At 50.6% G+C, this 18,237-nt stretch overlaps 1 protein-coding gene across 1 annotated transcript in view; it reads left to right on the forward strand.

The window, feature by feature from the left end:
* Positions 1-1,158: 1,158 nt before the first annotated feature.
* DCHS1 (dachsous cadherin-related 1) overlaps positions 1,159-18,237 on the forward strand; it is a 33,726-nt gene continuing 16,647 nt past the window's right edge. Inside the window, exons 1-2 of the mRNA XM_025358276.1 lie at positions 1,159-1,448; positions 15,309-17,216. Of these exons, the coding sequence (XP_025214061.1) occupies positions 15,429-17,216 (1,788 nt within the window). The 5' untranslated portion in view covers positions 1,159-1,448; positions 15,309-15,428. The remainder of the gene's footprint in view (positions 1,449-15,308; positions 17,217-18,237) is intronic.

The raw sequence follows: 18,237 nt of genomic DNA on the forward strand, positions 1-18,237 counted from the left end.
CACAGAAATTCCTGCTTTCTTTGTGCCATTTGTACACATCTCAAGTCCAGAAAACCCGTTTTTCTCACAGTCTACTCGCAGTCCTAAGGAAGAAGGACAGGAGTCAGAACTCTCCCAGTTCCTTTAAGATTGCTTGCTCTCTGTCTTTGTATGATTTCCCCTCTCCCCATATTCTCTCCCAAGTTGGTTTTTTGAGCCCCTTCCCACTTCCCTGCCCGGTTTCCTCCTCACTTTATTTTTCTAGGGAGTGTATTGTGAGTGGGACCACCATCCCCGAAGCTCTTCTTTCCAATACCTCCCGATCTCTACCCTCAAATTTGGGATGAAGAGAAAGTGGGGAAAAGGGAGCCTGGGGGTGAAGGAGAGAAAAGAGATAGAAATCATGGGATAATGAAAAGTGACTAACAGGGGAGAAGGCTGAGGTTACGAAGGAAGAAGGGGAAGCAAAATCGGGTAAGGTAAAGGGCAGGGGTGAGAAAAGGGAATGGGGAGAAGTCGTGAGGAAAAGGGGATGATGAGGTGAGGCGAAAGACACAGGGAGAAGGGGATGGGGAGAAAGAGGTGGGGAGGAGAGACGGGGACAAAGGGATAGGAAAAAGAGGATAAGAGAAGAGGTAGGGAAGGAGATGGAGAGAATATGATGTGAAGAGGCTGGAGAGAGATCGAGCAGAAGGGATAAGGAGAAGAGAAAGGCGAGAAGAAGCGGGGAGAAAAGGATGGAGAAGCGGCGAGAAGAAGGGGATGGGAGAAAGGCAGAGGGGAATGGAGATAACGGTTGGAAAAAAGAAGGGGCGAGAGGGAGACCGGGGCAGTGAGGGAGAAGAGGGGAATAGGGGATGGAAAGAAGATGGAAGAGGAGGAGGTGAGCAGCAGGGAACGGAGAGAAGGGGAAGAGACGAGAGGGCGTAGAGAACCAAATCGGAGGAGAGGACGGGAGAAGTGACAGGGAGAAGGGAAGGGAACCGGGACGGGGGCGCGGCGCCGCGCGGCGCTGGGGCCGGATCCGGAGCCGGGGCCTGGGGCCGGGAAGGGGAGGGGCGGAGGGAGGACGGGCGGGCGCCCGGGGGAAGGGGGGGGACGGCGGCGCGGAGCGCGGGTGGGGGCGGGGGCGGGGGCTCCGCGGGCGGAGGGGCGGGGGCTCGGGTTACCGCGCGGAGGGCGGGGGGAGGGGAGGGGAGGGGAGGGGGCGCGGGGCCGCGGCTGCGAAGCTCGCATCCTCGGCCGGGCTGCTGTGCAGGAGGCGGCGCCCAGGCGTCAGCGGACGGACCGATCGACGGCCAAGGGCGCGCGGACGGACGGCGGCTGCCGGGAGGGGATCGCGGGCCTAGGAGACAGCGACTGCGGACGATGCGCGGCCCCAGGCCCCGCGCGGGCGGGCGCTGCCCGGGGGGCTGACCGCGGCCGGACGGCGCCCCAGCACCAGGCGAGGGAGCCGGAGTCGCGCGGAGGTCAGTGCCCGCGCCCGCCCGGCCCGTCCGGCCGCGCCCGCCCTGCCTGCCGGCCTCCCCGGGGCTGCGGCGACGGCTGCGGCGGAGCCGGGGGCTTTGTTCTGAGCCGGAGACAATGGGGGAGGGGGGGCCTGGGCCTGCGGGACCCGGGCGAGCGTGAACGTGAGCGTGGGGGCAGGGCCTGGGGGTCTTTGTGTGCGTGTGTCATCGAGTCGGGGAGGGTGGCGGCGTGAGCGTGCGCCGGGGTTGTGGGGTACGACAGTATTATGTGCCAGTGCATCGTCGGAGTGTGTCAGTGCGTGTCACTGTGAGGTTGTGTGTCCTTGGGTGTCTCTCTGACTGTATGTGCATGTGCGTGTCACTCAGGGTGTGAGGGTCAGAAGGAGCGTGTGTCATGGTGAGCGAGTCCCTGTGAGGGTGTGTTGCCCGCTTTGCGGGAGCCCATGTGTCAGAATGTGGAGGATGGGTGTGTGACAGAGACCAACTGAGACAGAGACAAAGAAACTGAGCGGGGAGAAGTACAGAGAAGCAGAGGAGAGGAAGGCACAGCCTGAAGTGGATGCAGGGGGGTCACCCAGACGTGTTCTGAGTGGGAGATTCGAGCAACTGGGAGTTTGTGTCCGGGATACCCAGCTCAGAATCCCGTGCAGGGGACAGAGCAAGGTCACCACAGGCTTGGGTCCCACGTGGAGGGGGTGGGGAGAGGGAGGTCTAGAAGCACAATGAACTCAGTGTGGCGGCTGGGCCCACAGCCACAAGGTCATAGGCCAGAAAAATATTGTCGCTTATGTCAACTTCTCAAATACCCATAGGGACACAGTCATAGCCCTACTCAAGCCACAAGAGGACACAGCCCCAGGGAACACACATCCTCGAGAGGTACCCTCACAGCCGTCACATGCTTCCAGGAAGCCCACCCCCAGGAAGCACCCGCAGTCAGAACCAACACATGCCCACAGCTGACTCTATCAAGCCAACACACACCTACGGAAAATGCTCTCATGACAACACACACCCACAGCAGAAATGTTGCAACCAACATACTCCCACCAGCTCATTGTCAAGGCCAACACATACCATGGAAGACACTGTTACTGCCAACACTCTCCAGAGACACTGTCACCAGCAACAAACAAGTAGACCAGCACCTCTCAGGAGACAGTGTCACTGCAATCCACATCCATTGGAAACACTGTCACAGCACATCTTATTAGGTTTACTTCCTTGGAGCTGCACATACATAGTGGATGCCCCAGAGGCCTGTCACTAACAGGAGGCTGTGCCACAGTTGCCCTTACCACACAGCCACTTGTACAACCCCAGGAGACAGTCATGGATGACATGCACACCACAGGAAGAACTGTCCCACCTGCTGAATAAACTGTGTTTAACTTATCATGCTCACACCATCACCCCTTCTCATACGTAGATCTCCCAGGCACACCCTCTTGTTCCCTGAAAACTTCAAGATCTGGATAGTGTATCCTGCCATGGTTTCTCAGTGTCCCTCAACACCACAGCCTCACAGATTCTTGACCTCTGTAGCTCCTGTTACCTTCTTCTTCCCTCCCAGGACCACTCTGTAGAACTATTCCACCTTTAAAATTCTAAACTCTTGCATTCCCCTCTCTACCCACAGCCTCCTATATCCTTCCAGCTTTCAGATGTTCTCACTCCTATTACACTCTTTAACCTCGTAATGACCTCTTGCCCTTGACCTCTTTTTTTCCTCCTACTCTATTCCTTTCTGACTTTGTGCTTTCTTTCCAGCTCATATGCGAGGGATCATCCCTTTAACCACTCCTTGGCCACTGTGTTTCCTTGTCTTCCAAACTCATCCCTCAAATTATTGCCCCTAACTAGAATGATTTCTCAACTACACGAGGGGATGCTTCTATAAATTCATACTTCTAAAAAATTCCAACCTCAACTGGGCCCTTCATAAATAAATAGATGAAATTTTTTCTATTTTCTTCACGCTCATTACCCCACATACCTCACACCATTGTTTTTCAGTAGATTAATTAATCAATACACTAATTCATTCATTTAACAAACACGTACTAGGCACCTACTCTGCTAGGCACTGTGACAGGAGTTGGCAGCACAAGGGTGAACAAAATGGACATGGTCCTTATCCTCATGGAGCTTACAGGCTGTGAAGTTAGTGTTGTAATATAGCAGCACACAGCAGAGTAACCTAGGCCAATATAGGGAAGTCAGAAGAGGCTTTCTGAAGGAAGTGGCATTTAAACTTAAACTTGATGGAGTGGGTGGAGAATATGCCAAGCCAAGGGAGCAGCATGTAAAAGCCCATGTAAAGAAAAATAGTGTGTGTGTGAGGGATAAAGCAGTTCAGTGAGCCTGACACTTACAACATGAGGTGATGAGAGGGAGAGAGTCTGTGGGAGAGGTAAATGGAGGCTTAGACCATGCAGGGTCTAGGAGGCCACAGAAAGAAATTCATTTAACCCAAGAATAATGGCGAGTTACCAAATCATTGGAAGCTGTGGAGCGATATGATCAGATTCATTTTAGAAATACCACTCTGACTGCCATGAGGCTACTGGAGAAGGACCCTGAGAAGGAGCACAGTTGGCTCTTGCAGAAACTCAGGAGAGTATAACACTGGCCTGAACTGGAGTAGTGGCAGTAGAGGAGAAAGTGGATGGTTTCAAGAGCTCTTTAGGCAGTGGGATCAGCAGGGCTCAGTGACAAAGCAGACGTGGGGCGGGGGTGGTGAAGGAAAGGAAGGATTTAAGAGTGGACAACCTGGTCTTCTGGCTCACTGAGGAAATTGAGGCCATCTGGTTTGAATTCCCTCAGATTTCTGCCTCCTCCCTCAACTTTTATCTGCATCCTCTTCAATCTTTTCTCCTTCCTTCCTATAAGAATGAAGTGGTGTCTCTTCTAGTTAAGGCCAATCCTCTACCTGTGTTACAGATCCCATCCCTTTCCCCTTCCACAGGGACCTCAACTGATTATTCCATGTGTTTCCTGTGTCTCCAGTTCCTTCCTTTCTCCCATTCCTCCTGGGAGGACATAAAGATCCTCCAGCCTCTCCTATCTTTCTTTAACCCTGTAATACCCCATTAGCTAAGAGGCTTCCTCACTTTTCTTCACTGTCACATTTTGTGAAAGAGTCTTCTGCATATAGCTGTTCCTACTTCCTCACTTCCCATTTGTGCCTGCCCCTCAAATGTAACTGCTTTCCCTAGAAGAAAGTAGCATCTCTTCTGCTCAATCTGGAGGATCTTTTCAAAAGTCCTTAACTGCCTGACCTCTCGGGAGGAGCTGATATTATTGACCATTCTTTTCTCTTTGAGTTGTTCTTGTCGTTTGGCTTCTGAGCCATGATTTTATTCCATGAACATTTAACAGGCAAATAAGCGGAAAGTTACAGTATGGTACGTATCTCCCCTGGAGCTCCTCCTAGCTATTCTGTCTCAGTCTGCTTTGAGGGATCCTTTGTATGCCCCCTGAATGTCACTGTTCCTTAAAGTTCTGGCTTGGACCTTCTTATTGTCTCACTGTATACACACCTCTAGGTAATCAATTTCATTCATTTTGCAAGGCTTTAATTAACATCTATAGGCTGATGACTCAAAAACATCACTCTTCTAGGCCCCATTTCTGCATACCTGCTGCATGCCTGCTGTTTACTGTATAGCTCGCAGACCCCTTATCATGTGCAAACCTGATCTCATCATTCCTTCCTCCCTCAAATGACCATCCCCACTCAGGTTGCAAGCTGGAATCCCAGAAATTAACTGTAACCATTCCCTTCTCCACATATCCCATAATCCAGAAATCCCTTGAAACCTGTTGGTTCTATCTTCTCTCCAGCAATCTCTGATATCCCATCCCCTTTCTCCATCACCTCTGCTGTTGCCCTCATCTACCATCTTTTCACATGAATTTTTGCAAGAGCCTCCTAACTTTTCTTTCTACACTTCTCTTCCTTCTTTCAATCCATTATTTTCATTGCAGTAATAGACACCTTCCTAAAGTACAAATCCAACTATGTCACTCCCTGCTCAGCATTATTCAAATGCCTTCCATTTTCCTTGAACAAAATCTTTTCTTTTTAATGAGGCTTATGAGATCATAGCCTGACCTCCCCAAGCCTCCTAGTCTCATCACCTGTCCCATTTCCCTAGCCCCCTCACATTTTGAGTTTCAGCCATATTGAATTTCCTGTAGTTCACCAAAGACACTACATTTTTCCATGCTTCTGGCCCTTTGCAAATACTGCTCTGCCTGCCTGAAAGGCCCTTCACTGCCTTCTCCTCCTGGCTTATCCCTTCCCTTCCTCATATCTGGTCTCAAACCCTGCCTTTAATGACTCCACCAGGCAGGCTTGAACTCTGTGTTTCATTGTTGTCATTACCTCTTCCCTGTCTTGTCTCCCCAAACCACGCTGGGACCTCCTTGATGGCAAGAGTGCATATTACTCATCTTTGTGACTCAGGGTCCCACACAGGTGCTTGGCTGTGAACAAAATGAATGAATACATGGGTACCTCACAGCACATCCCTCACCCTTGTTCACTCTTCAGAAGACTGACACCTAGTCTGAGCTGCCCACATAATTAAGAAATTTTCACACTACCCACTTACTCTGCTGGAGACACTTCCACTCCCCTCACCTACAACTTATCCTTCCTTCGTCTCACTCAAACCTCTTCCTCACCCTTATCTGTACTTTATCTTTCATTCAGTTAGCAAATATTTAAGAAGTACCAGAAGTTTGCAGACCCAAATCCATTGAGTCAGGTATCTACTGGGGCTCTGAGAAGGGATGAGAGAAGCAGAAACTGTGACCTGTCACAGAAGCTGTGCCAGGCTACAAGGCATTACAGTGCCTCACCAGATTCTTTCCCCAGAGGTGTCCTAGGCTGCTTCTTCCTTTAATGCCCTTTTACCCTGCGGACTCACCCACCCTGAGCCCTCCAACTCCTGGCATCCTGGCCTCAGTCCTCCCCATATTAGGTTCCTTGATTCTTGTACCTTTTTCCTCTTGCCTGTCCTGCCTGTCAGTGGTAACAGAGGCAAGACTAGACTCTCTCTCCTCTGATGCCCTGGTATCTGCTAGCAAAAGCCCCTCCCAGGGGTTCATGCTATTGTCTCCCAGCTTTTTCCCAGCTTCCTGCTGACTCTTCTTCCTTCAGCTCCCGTATCCATCTTCCCTAGGTAACCTTCTGACACCAGGGCACTTTCAACCACTGCCACTTGGGAGGGGCTTCCGTTTCCCTGTGTCTCCTGGTGAGAGGGCACCTCCTCCAGAAGGTCCACCTGGAACTTCCAAGCCCTTCTCTGCTCACTTAGTATGCTGCGATGTCCTTGTTATTTTTTTCTCTTTCTAAGCTACTGGATGGAAGAAGCTTGTTATCTCTCAGAGCCTAGAACACACTTCTCTATGGATGGTGAAAAAGAAAGAAGGAAAGGAGGAAAGAGAAAAAAGAAGGGAGAGGGAGCCACACTTTAGACTTTCCAGCCACACTATTTATGGCCTGGATGACTTAGCTTCTTTGAGCTCCCCTTTCATTAGGTGAAAATGGAGGTAGTAGTATCTCCTTAAGAGAGTTGTTTTGGGGATTCAGAAGGAAAATTATTAAGTGTTCAACTATTAACTTAGTTAATTTTACTTCTAACATCTCAGCCCTTCTACTATGCTGTCCTACCCTCAGCCTCCCACTTTTCCAAATTTGTTCTTCTATTTTGACATCTGTTTGCTACATCTCCAACTTTTCTGCTAGCTCTGGCCTCATTGACCTCTTCTACAGCCTAGACCCTGATTGTCAGGGTCAGAATTTGGGGCACCTTGCTGACTGTCACTACCCCGTGCCCCAGCTCCCTCACCCTGCCCTGCCTATCCCTGCCAAGTCTCCCTACCTGTGAACATCATGAAGGAAAGGACTTGATCTGTCTGTGTCACTTCTATCCCTAGTGCTTAGTATGGCATTTGGCACATGGTAAATCTTCAACAAGTATTTGTTGAATAACAGATTTATCATTGAATCACTTCACATGAATACCCAGGACCTCCTCTCCCCTCTCCATTTTTTCTTTGTCTCCTGGAGGCCTCCAATCATCCTCCATGTTCCGTCCCCTCTCTTGCCACCTGCCCCCATGCTCACCTGACCCTCTACCTGGACTAACAATTTCTCAACATTGAGCTCCTCCTCCTCTCACCCACCCTGCACACACTGCCAGATGTATTCTCCTAAAACAGAACTTTGATCATTCTCCTTCCCTGCTTTGCTGCCTGCCAGTTATATGACCTTTTATCTGGGCATCCTGAGCCCTCCAGCAGAGAAGCAATGTGGTCTAACAGAAAGCACTAGCTTTGGAGTCTGTCAGAACTGCATTCTAGATCATTCTAAATATCTCTCTGCTACCTTCTTTGAGCCCTCAGTTTCCTCATCTCTGAAATAACACTTATTGCAGAGTTACTGTGTGTGTGGCACACAACAGCAGCAGCTAACATTTAATGAGCATTCACTGTTGCTGGACATTGTGCTATGTTTATTGTTAGAATTATTTCATTAACTCTCATATCAACCATTTAAGGTAAGCACTTTAAACCCCAGAGGTTTAAGAGGAAACTAACACTTAGAATGTTTAGTAACTTGTCTAGACTCATGCTTAAGTGGTCGAGTCAGGATTTGAACTCCAGCCTGACAGTCAAGCCTATCTTCTTAACCACTATAATAATATCTCATGCTCACATACTTATGAAGTTTACTATGTGCCAGACACTACTCTAACAGCCAAATACAATGTAGTAGGTATTATTATTGTCCTTATTTATAAATGAGGAAATGGAAGCACTGAGAAACTAAGTGGCTTGCCCAAAGTCACACAGCCAGTAAGTGAAACTAGGAACCAAATCCAGCTGGCTTGGCCCTGGAGTCTGCATCTTAGCCACTATCCTGTCCTGCCTTGCTATGATATATTGTCTCCCTGTTCTAGGGGTGTAGCAAGCATGTATTGGTGAATGAATCCGTGCTGATGTCTGGTCTATGGCTAGCTACTGGTTGATCCATTCTTTCTCATTTCCCACTGCAAGAGGCTTGCACCCTTAGTACTCTTCTGACACAGTTTTCTGCATGATCACTAGAGACCGCCTCACTGCTAAATTCGGTGTCCACTTCTCAGCCCCTATCTTACTTGAATTCTCAGCAACATTGGACATTATCGATCCCTTTCTTTTTTTGAAATGTTGTCTCCCTTAACTTCTGTGATACTGTCCCCAGGAAGAATAAAAATCTCTTCAGCCTGCCGCTTAATGTAACTAGTTCTCAGGGTTCTATCCAAGACTCTCTTCTCACGCTACACATTCTATCTGATGGAGTCTCTAAGGCCACAGCTTTCAGTTACCCCATGACTTCTAAATCTCCAACCCTGGTCTCTATGCTAAGCTGCAGGCTTGTAAACCCAACTGTGCTTGAATATCTCCACATGGGGATCCCAACAGTCACCCCCCAAAATGGCTTTTCCTCTGCAGTGTCCGAATGGAACCACTTTAGTAACCTGGCCGGAACCCTGGTAGGTAGGCTGCAGTCTAGAGTCCTTCCACTCCCTCATCTTCCTGGAGAGCCAGTGACCAAGTCTTCTCACCTTCACCTCCTCACACCTGTATCCTCAGCCTTACCACTGCCAACCCAGACTCTCCCAGAGGCCTCATTCTTCACCTCCCTCCTCCAGATTATCTTCCTTTTCAGGCCTCTGTTGTCCTGCCAGGACTCTGTCCCCTCAACTTCCCTGTAATTTCTTATTCTCTCCATCTTTCTCTCCTCCCTGAGGAGGAGGGAAATCTCACGCAACATAGACTACATAGTCTTGGGACCAAATTAAGGCTGTGTTAACTCAGGAAAATTGTTTCACTCTGAGTCTCAATTTCCTTGTTTAAAAATGGAAGCCGGGATTCCTTCCTCACAGGGTTGTTATGGTGATTAAATGAGATACTGTCTGTGAATTGCTTGGCACAGGGCCCAGCACACCATAAAAGCTCAGAAAATAGACTTTTCCTCTGCCTCTTCTGCTCACATCTGTCCTCAGCATCTCCCTGGAGTACTTCCTGGGAACTAGTCCTCAGGAGGGACAGAGCCAGGCCTGGGCACTGCTCTGGCCACCGTCCTATGGGGCTGTCCCAGGGATATCCAGGGAAGCTAATTTGTCAGCTGTCTCCTCCTCCCTCCTGAGCCCCCTCCTCCTTCCTCCAGCTCTGGCCCAGCACACACCGGTGGGGCTGGGGCTGTTCCTGCCTCAACTCACCTCCCCTTTCTGAGTTAGCGCCGCTCCCTTTTTCCTCTGCCATACACAGTCACTCTCCCTCAGTCTTGCTCCCTGTCATCCCCCTACCGGAACCTCTTCCCGCTTCCTCTTTCCTTTATGCCTGGCCCTGTATCCTCACCCCTTTGCTCACTGAGGCTACCCTCTTCTTCCTCCACTTCTAGCCCATCTGCCTTTCGTGGCGCCCCTCCTCACCCCTGTTGTCTTTCTGCCCCTCGCTGGCCCTGGGACAGGAAGTTGAGGGAAGAGGCCTGGGTGGTGCCAGCTCCCCCAGCCTGCTTCCCCTTCAGCGTCTCGGGCCACTCGTCTACTTCCTCCTGGAGCACCCCCTTCCCTTGTAGTCCCCCTGCTCCTCCCCACCAGCCCACCTCTCTTTCCTCTCCCATGTTCACCCTGCTTCCAGGTCCTATAGACACACAGGCTGGGGGTGTGAGGGGGGCTCTGTTAGTGAGGGAGGGGGAATTGACATCACGTTTCAGGCCCCAATGAACAGTCTTGCCCCTCCCCTTCCTAATGAGAACCAGCTGTGGTTCCAGAGGCCCAGATGTGGGGATGGAGGAGGAGAGCAGGATGGAGTCAGAGGACCAAGTAGCAGGACTGGGGACAGGGTGAGGGCACGTAGCAAGGCAGAATCAGGTGGGAGAAGAGCCATGACAGATTTGGGGGAAGGAAGAAGACAGATCTAGGCAGGATGCAGCGCATACTGGGAAAGAGACAAGACGGAGGGGCAGGCCAGATCTGGGGGAAGCGACGGGACAGACCTGGATAGGGAAAGAGACAAGAGCAGGGAGGAGGAGCCAGTCTCAGGGAAGAGGAATGAGAAACACTGGACAGACTTGGGGAGATGGTGCAGAGGAGAGCTGGAGCGAGCATGAGACGGTCTCGGGAGAGAGTCTGGAGTTCGAGTTTGGAACTGGAAGCCTTGTAGCAGGAAGTGATGAGGCACAGTCCAGACAGAGGCCCCAGGGACCTGGAGGTCACAGCTGCAGCCGCAGAGCTGACCACGAGTGCCCTGGCAGCATGTGTGAGAGCATGCCTGCGTGTGGGTGGGTCTTCAAGTGTGAATGCATGCTCTCCTTGTCAGTCCGTGCATACGTGACACTGGGCCTGTGTGTGTGGAGGGGGTGTGTGTGTGTGTATGTGGGGGCATATCAGAGGGTGTGAACATACCTCTTGGTGTGAGGGCCGTGAGAAAGTGTCTTTCTGTGTGTGTGTTTCTCTGTGTGTGTGTATGTAAGCCTGCATATGTGTGTGGGTGGGTTCCATGTGAAGGAATAGGCTCATCTGTGTGGAAAATGTGCTTCTGCATATATATGGGAAGCGGTCTCTGTGTGTGTGCGCTGGCTGTGTATATGTTAAAGCAAGCCTCTGTGCATGTGTGTATGAGCATGTGTTGAATGTACCTGTGTGCATGTGAATCTGCCTGCATGAGAATGCATCTGCGTAAGCCTGACAGCGTGAGAGAGGGAGTGCCAGGCAGTGCATGGGGCTGTGGCTTTGTGATTGTGCACTTTTGTGTGTCCACTGTGAAAGTGTTCTGCAAGAGTTTGCAGTGGAAGGAGCACAGGTTGGGAGAAGGAGTTATTTTCATACAGGGCATCTGCCTGGACCTGAGTCTCTCCTCTTGAAGGCTAGTCTTTCACCTGAGATTTATCTCATACCATTCATAGATTCCTTCATTCAGAAAACGTGTTTATCATGTACTATATGCTATGCTCCATGCTACATACAAAGATGACTAAAATACAGTCTGGGCTGACAAACAGCTACTTGTCTGGGTAGGAAGACAGGTAACTATGATACAGAGTATGATAATCACATTGGCCTCACTATTATCTTCCCTCCCTCCAAACCATGACTGCTTTCTCTCCACTAACTGATTAAATCAATAGGGCCATCCTTACCCCTTGACCTGATCTGGGCCCTGGAACCATCTTTGTACTCTCATCCTCTCCCCTCTTCGAATCAGGCCTGGGTTCACCTGACCTCCTTGTTCTGAATCCCTCTGACCTGTTATTCCATGCGGCACACATACAACCCCAGGATTCTAAAGCTGGGATGAAGGCAGAGAGGAGGCCTATCAGGGGATGGTGCTGGGAATTCATGAAAGAGAGTCTAGCAAATACCCAGCTCTGTGTTCCTTTCTTACATTGTTTCTAATTTTCACAAAACCCCACAGGATAGGTGTCACCATAGCCATTTTACAGATTACGGACATAATGCCCAGCCTGGGGCTCAAACCCAGTCCAAGCTCCAAAGCCCCTGTTCTTTTTATTGTTTCTCACAGATGGGAGAGAGGAGGTGGGTCAGAAGTGTAAATAGGGGAGTCAGAAGCCCACCTCTCTTTGTGGAAAGGAAGTCCTACAGCACAGCAAATCTGTAAAGACCTGAGGACACATTTGTGTAGTCATAGGACTGACCAAGGTGCCTCAGGGTCCTGGGCTCACATGTGTTTGTGTGTGTTGTCTCAGTTGGCATGACCATGGATGTGTCTCTATCAGTGTGTTATGTGAGTATGATGGTGTGGAAGCATGAGATTGTGACCATTCATTTAGCACGGGCTGCCTGCTCTTGCTATAACTCTACTAAATGCTGGAGAATCAAGAGACTAACCAAGACCTGTCACTGCCCTCAAGGAGTCTTCAATCCAGTGCAGAGGGCAGACACATGAACAAATTGAGGCTGCTGTGCCATTTATTGTCAGTGTTTACCAAAAGTAATGGGAGCCCAGTAGTGTGTATAATAGGCTCTGCATGGGCAGGAGGGAGTGATTATGTGAAGAGGATTTTTAGAGGATATCTCATGACAAAACAGTAGCAAATACAAGGCAAGGAGTTAGGAAGCAGCAAGGAAGGAGCATGGTAATAGATTTCATGTTGGAGTGCAAGGTATGGTGGGGGAAGTAAAGGTGAGGGACTGTGGAGAAGTTGGCAGGGCTCAGATCATGAAGACATGTTAAGGAGGTTGGACTTTATCTTGTAGATCAGAAGTTCTATACCTAGTTAGTGTCCATGAACCTCTTGACACTGTAGACACAAGTTTGTGTGGTTGCCTTTCTTTCTGTAGAGGGGCATTTGTTTTCTGCCGTCAGTTATGGGAGCCAGTGGAAACCTTTCATCAGGAGTGGTTTGGTGAGAGTTTTGTGGGTATCTCCAGTCAAGTGGAGATGGATCAGAAGGCCCAAGCCAGGAAGCGGAAGACCAGTGAGGAGCTGTTACAGGAATCACAAGGAGAGATGTTCTGGGATGTGGCACAAGGACTGGGATGTGGCAGTTAGGAGAAACAGGAAAGACCTGAGACATGTCTAGTTGAAGTGGTGGGGTTTACGTGACTAATTGGAAATCAGGACTGAAGATAAGCAAGGACACAAGGAGAGCTTCTGGACTGCTAGTTGGACACCTGGATAGATGGTGGCCCTATTCACAGGAATAGGAATGGAGGAGAAGCAGTTTGAGGTGATGGCTGGGGATACTAAAGCCCAGTACATGGCTGGACATGTGTCTCCAGAGCTCTTCAGAGCTGGAGCTGGAGATTGGAAAGTCATTAGCAAATAGATGGCACATAAAAAATGATTGATATATTTGAACTGAAGGCATGGGAGTGGGTAAGATCACTCAAGCAGAGTGTGGAGAGTGGGAAAAGAGGCTGCCCAGGACTGAACCCCAAAGAGCACCAATTGTGAAGGAGTGGGCAGAGGAAAAAGAACTTGCAAAGGAGATGGAGGAGTGGGCAGGGAAGCATGATGGAAATAAGAGGTGGGGTCACAATGTGAAACCTAGGAGAAGAGATTTCGAGGAGCCAGTGATCAGTGTTTCAGTGTTCCAGAATGACCCAATAAAAGGAAGATAAAAAAGTGGCCGCCAACGTAGAACATGGAGATGTTTGGAAGCTTAGTGAAAGCAGTGTCACAAGAAAGGAAGCCTCATTGCATAAAGGGAGGAGAGTGTGAGAAATGAGAAAATGGGGGAAATGAAACAACCTTTCAGAAAGGGCTGTAGCTTCTGAATGTCCCTCTTCCCTCTGGTGACTACGTCCCATCTTCAGTCTTTGCTCTCACTTATCCACGGATTCTTCTCTCACTTACTCACTAAACTAAGGGGCTCTAGGGCGTTTCCTTCCTGATCTTAAGCATCATTTGAAACCCTGGTTCCCTTTGGACCCAGAGGCACCACCCCTCTTTGGTCCCTTGCCCTGCCTCTTTTTCTTTCTGAGCAGTTAAGGACATCTTTATCCAGCTGGTAGTTCAGGTCAGAAATGTGGGCATCATCCTTGACTTCTCCCAATCCTTCATCCTCTGCCTTCAAGCAGTCAGCAGGCCTGGCCTCTCTACCTCCTGAACCCCACCACAGACCTATCCACTTCTTGCCATGTTCATTGCTTACACTCATCCAAGTTACCATCAAAGCAGTGTCATCTCCTGGATGCCCATAAGTGCCTTCTCACTGTCCGATCTGCGTGATCTTTGCTTTCCAAAGGACTGCAATAGCTATCTTCACAAAATATAGGTCCTATTCTGGCACTCCTCCTTGAAGTGCTTTAGTAGTTTCCATTTGCCTTTAGGATAATGTCAGAATCTTCAATGCAGCTTACAAGTCCCTGTCTTGTTTCATACCCTCTGCCCCTAGCACTATGCTTCACACACATGCCCCCCCACCCCACCCCACCCCACCCTCAGACACTCTGAGCCCCACCTTGACTGTGGGTTCTAAGTCTTTCCACATTCTGCTCACTCTTCTAGAACGTCCTTCTCTCCTTTCTATATCCCCTTCTCTGGCCACCATTGCCTAGCTAGCGCCTAGTCATTTAGATCTCAACTTCAATGTCACTTCCTAGGCAAAACACGGACTCCCTGACTCTCTGCCTGTGTTGCTTCTCTTATATTCCTCCTTGCTCTATGTACGTCTTCTTCACAACTCTTATCACACTTGTAATTACTTGTTCAACTCATGGACTATAAGCTCTCTGAAGCCAGAGACCGTTTCTTTTATTTACTGTGGTATCATCAGTGCTTCCACATTGTAGGTGTTCAATCTCTTATTGAATGGAGAGGGGAGTAGGGAAGTAGAGCTAAGGGAACAACATCATTCCCTTCTAGCAGAGTTGGGGGTGGGGAGAGAGAGAGAGACTTGAGCATATGTAGTACTGATGGAAAGCTCCAGGAGAGAGGAAAAGGTTGACAGTTCAGGAAAGGTTACCAAATACATGGTTATAGAGGCTGGAAGAAGCGAGTATTAATTCTGGATGAGAAGAAAATGAGAAAAGAATGCCCATAGTTTTAAGCCTAGAAATAGGAAGAAGGGAGTTTGTGGGCATTCACACCTAAAAAAAATAGGACGCAGAAAAATCTGCTGAGGGTAGGAAAGGATGGGATCTGCCAAGGAGAAGACTGGAGTGGCCCCAAAGAGTCCTGAGGCAGAGATCCACGTGGCCTAAGATGAGTGTGAGGCAGCACAAGGGCCTGCTGGGGGCTGAGCATGTCTGAATATCGATGTGGCCTTGTCCAGGTTATCTGGACTGCTGATCCCTCCTCTGTCATGACCTGTTTCCTTCTGTTTTCTCCCAGGTCAAGGAGTCTGAGCTGGAGCCAGGGCCCCAGTGGGACCTGACCCAAAGTCTGAGGTCAAGCTGGGCCCAGAGCCTGGCCTGGAGCTGGAGCCCAAGGCACAGCTGGACTACCCTTGTCATGCAGAAGGAGCCGGGCATTGTGCCTTCCTGCCCTGGCATGAAGAGCCCCAGGCCCCGCCTCCTGCTACCATTGCTGCTGCTGCTGCTGGGAGCTGGGGTGCCAGGTGCCTGGGCTCAGGCTGGGAGCCTGGACTTGCAGATTGATGAGGAGCAGCCAGCAGGTACACTGATTGGGGACATCAGTGCGGGGCTTCCGGCAGGCACGGCAGCTCCTCTCATGTACTTCATCTCCGCCCAGGAGGGCAGCGGCGTGGGCACAGACCTGGCCATTGATGAACACAGTGGGGTTGTCCGTACAGCCCGTGTCTTGGACCGTGAGCAGCGGGACCGCTACCGCTTCACTGCAGTCACTCCTGATGGTGCCACCGTGGAAGTTACAGTGCGAGTGGCTGACATCAACGACCATGCTCCAGCCTTCCCACAGGCTCGGGCTGCCCTGCAGGTACCTGAGCATACAGCTTTTGGCACCTGCTACCCACTGGAGCCTGCTCGTGATGCAGATGCTGGGCATCTGGGAACCCAGGGCTATGCGCTATCTGGTGATGGGGCTGGAGAGACTTTCCGGCTGGAGACACGCCCCGGTCCAGATGGGGCCCCAGTGCCTGAGCTGGTAGTTACTGGGGAACTGGACCGAGAGAACCGCTCACACTATATGCTACAGCTGGAGGCCTATGATGGTGGTTCACCACCCCGGAGGGCCCAGACCCTGCTGGACGTGACACTGCTGGACATCAATGACCATGCTCCAGCTTTCAATCAGAGCCGCTATCATGCTGTGGTGTCTGAGAGCCTGGCCCCTGGCAGTCCTGTCTTGCAGGTGTTCGCATCTGATGCCGATGCTGGTGCCAATGGGGCTGTGACTTATGAGATCAATCGGAGGCAGAGTGAGGGTGACGGACCCTTCTCCATCGACGCGCACACGGGGCTGCTTCAGTTAGAGCGGCCACTGGACTTTGAGCAACGGCGGGTCCATGAACTGGTGGTGCAAGCACGAGATGGTGGGGCTCACCCTGAGTTGGGCTCAGCCTTTGTGACTGTGCATGTGCGAGATGCCAATGACAATCAGCCCTCCATGACTGTCATCTTTCTCAGTGCAGATGGCTCCCCCCAAGTGTCTGAGGCCGCCCCACCTGGACAGCTTGTTGCTCGCATCTCTGTGTCAGACCCAGATGATGGTGACTTTGCCCATGTCAATGTGTCCCTGGAAGGTGGAGAGGGCCACTTTGCCCTAAGCACCCAAGACAGCGTCATCTATCTGGTGTGTGTGGCTCGGCGGCTGGATCGGGAAGAGAGGGATGCCTATAACTTGAGGGTTACAGCCACAGACTCAGGCTCACCTCCACTGCGGGCCGAGGCTGCCTTTGTGCTGCACGTCACTGATGTCAACGACAATGCACCTGCCTTTGACCGCCAGTTCTACCAACCTGAGCCCCTGCCTGAGGTTGCGCTGCCTGGCAGCTTTGTAGTGCGGGTGACTGCTCGGGATCCTGACCAAGGCACCAATGGTCAGGTCACTTACAGCCTAGCCCCTGGCGCCCACACCCACTGGTTCTCCATTGACCCCACCTCAGGCATTATCACTACGGCTGCCTCACTGGACTATGAGTTGGAACCTCAGCCACAGCTGACTGTGGTGGCCACAGATGGTGGCCTGCCCCCTCTAGCCTCCTCTGCCACAGTTAACGTGGCCCTGCAAGATGTGAATGATAATGAGCCCCAATTCCAGAGGACTTTCTACAATGCCTCGCTGCCTGAGGGCACCCAGCCTGGAACTTGCTTCCTTCAGGTGGGTAGGCCTGGCACATAGCAAGATACAGTTGGGGGCATCTGAGAGCCACAGGGGACCTCGGAGCAGGAACCAAGTCTTACAAGGTCATCTACTGATGGTGACTTATGCTAGAGGGTTCTGCCCTATGTTGTAAGCTCCAAAATCTGTGCAGAGGGTGAGGGTTAATGAGAAGATGAGAAAGCAGAGTGCAAGAGCTGAGGCAGATGGTCTTGGCAGGTGAGGAAGTTAAGATTGAATCTAGTGGAGAAATGATTTGTGGTGTCAGGAAGTGAAAGTCTCAAAGCTGTTCTGCAGGGCAGAGATGGAGATTCTACATACCGATGTGGCTTCTGTTCCCCAAAGAAGACACCAGAATTTATGAGGCCCTCCATTTCTTGTCAAGTGCTGGGCTGTGCTGGAAGAAATCCTCATCCCTGCCCTCAGAGCTGAGCCTTAATAGGACACTTTGGATGAGACATGAGAATGAGAGATAGCAAGAATTATCTCGATATCCAGAGCAGGAAGTCCTCTCAGGGGAAGAGGCAGGAACCCCAGACAGGCTGAGAAGGACAGAGACTGGCTGCAAGTCAGGCCTGAAAAAGTGGAGGGAACATGAAATGGGAAAAGCACTCTGAGACCAGGCTGCAGAAGTCCCTGAACACCAAGCACTGAGGGGTTAGGACTACTTGGAAAGCAAAAGAGCTCACTGAACTTCTGTGTTTTTTGTTTGTTTTTTTGTTTTTTGGTTTTTTTTAAAGATGGAGTCTCACTCTGTCGCCCAGGCTGCAGTGCAGTGGCGTAATCTCAGCTGACTGCAAGCTCCGCCTCCTGGGTTCGCGCCATTCTCCTGCCTCAGTGTCCTGAGTAGCTGGGACTATAGGAGCCTGCCACCACACCCAGCTAATTTTTTATATTTTTAGTAGAGATGGGATTTCACCGTATTAGCCAGGATAGTCTTGATCTCCTGACCTCAAGGAGCTCACTGAATTTCTTTGAGCTGGGAAGGGAATGATCAGGTTTGGTTTTATTAATTTAGCTA

Source organism: Theropithecus gelada, chromosome 14 (assembly GCF_003255815.1).
Source record: "Theropithecus gelada isolate Dixy chromosome 14, Tgel_1.0, whole genome shotgun sequence".
Taxonomy (NCBI): domain Eukaryota; kingdom Metazoa; phylum Chordata; class Mammalia; order Primates; family Cercopithecidae; genus Theropithecus; species Theropithecus gelada.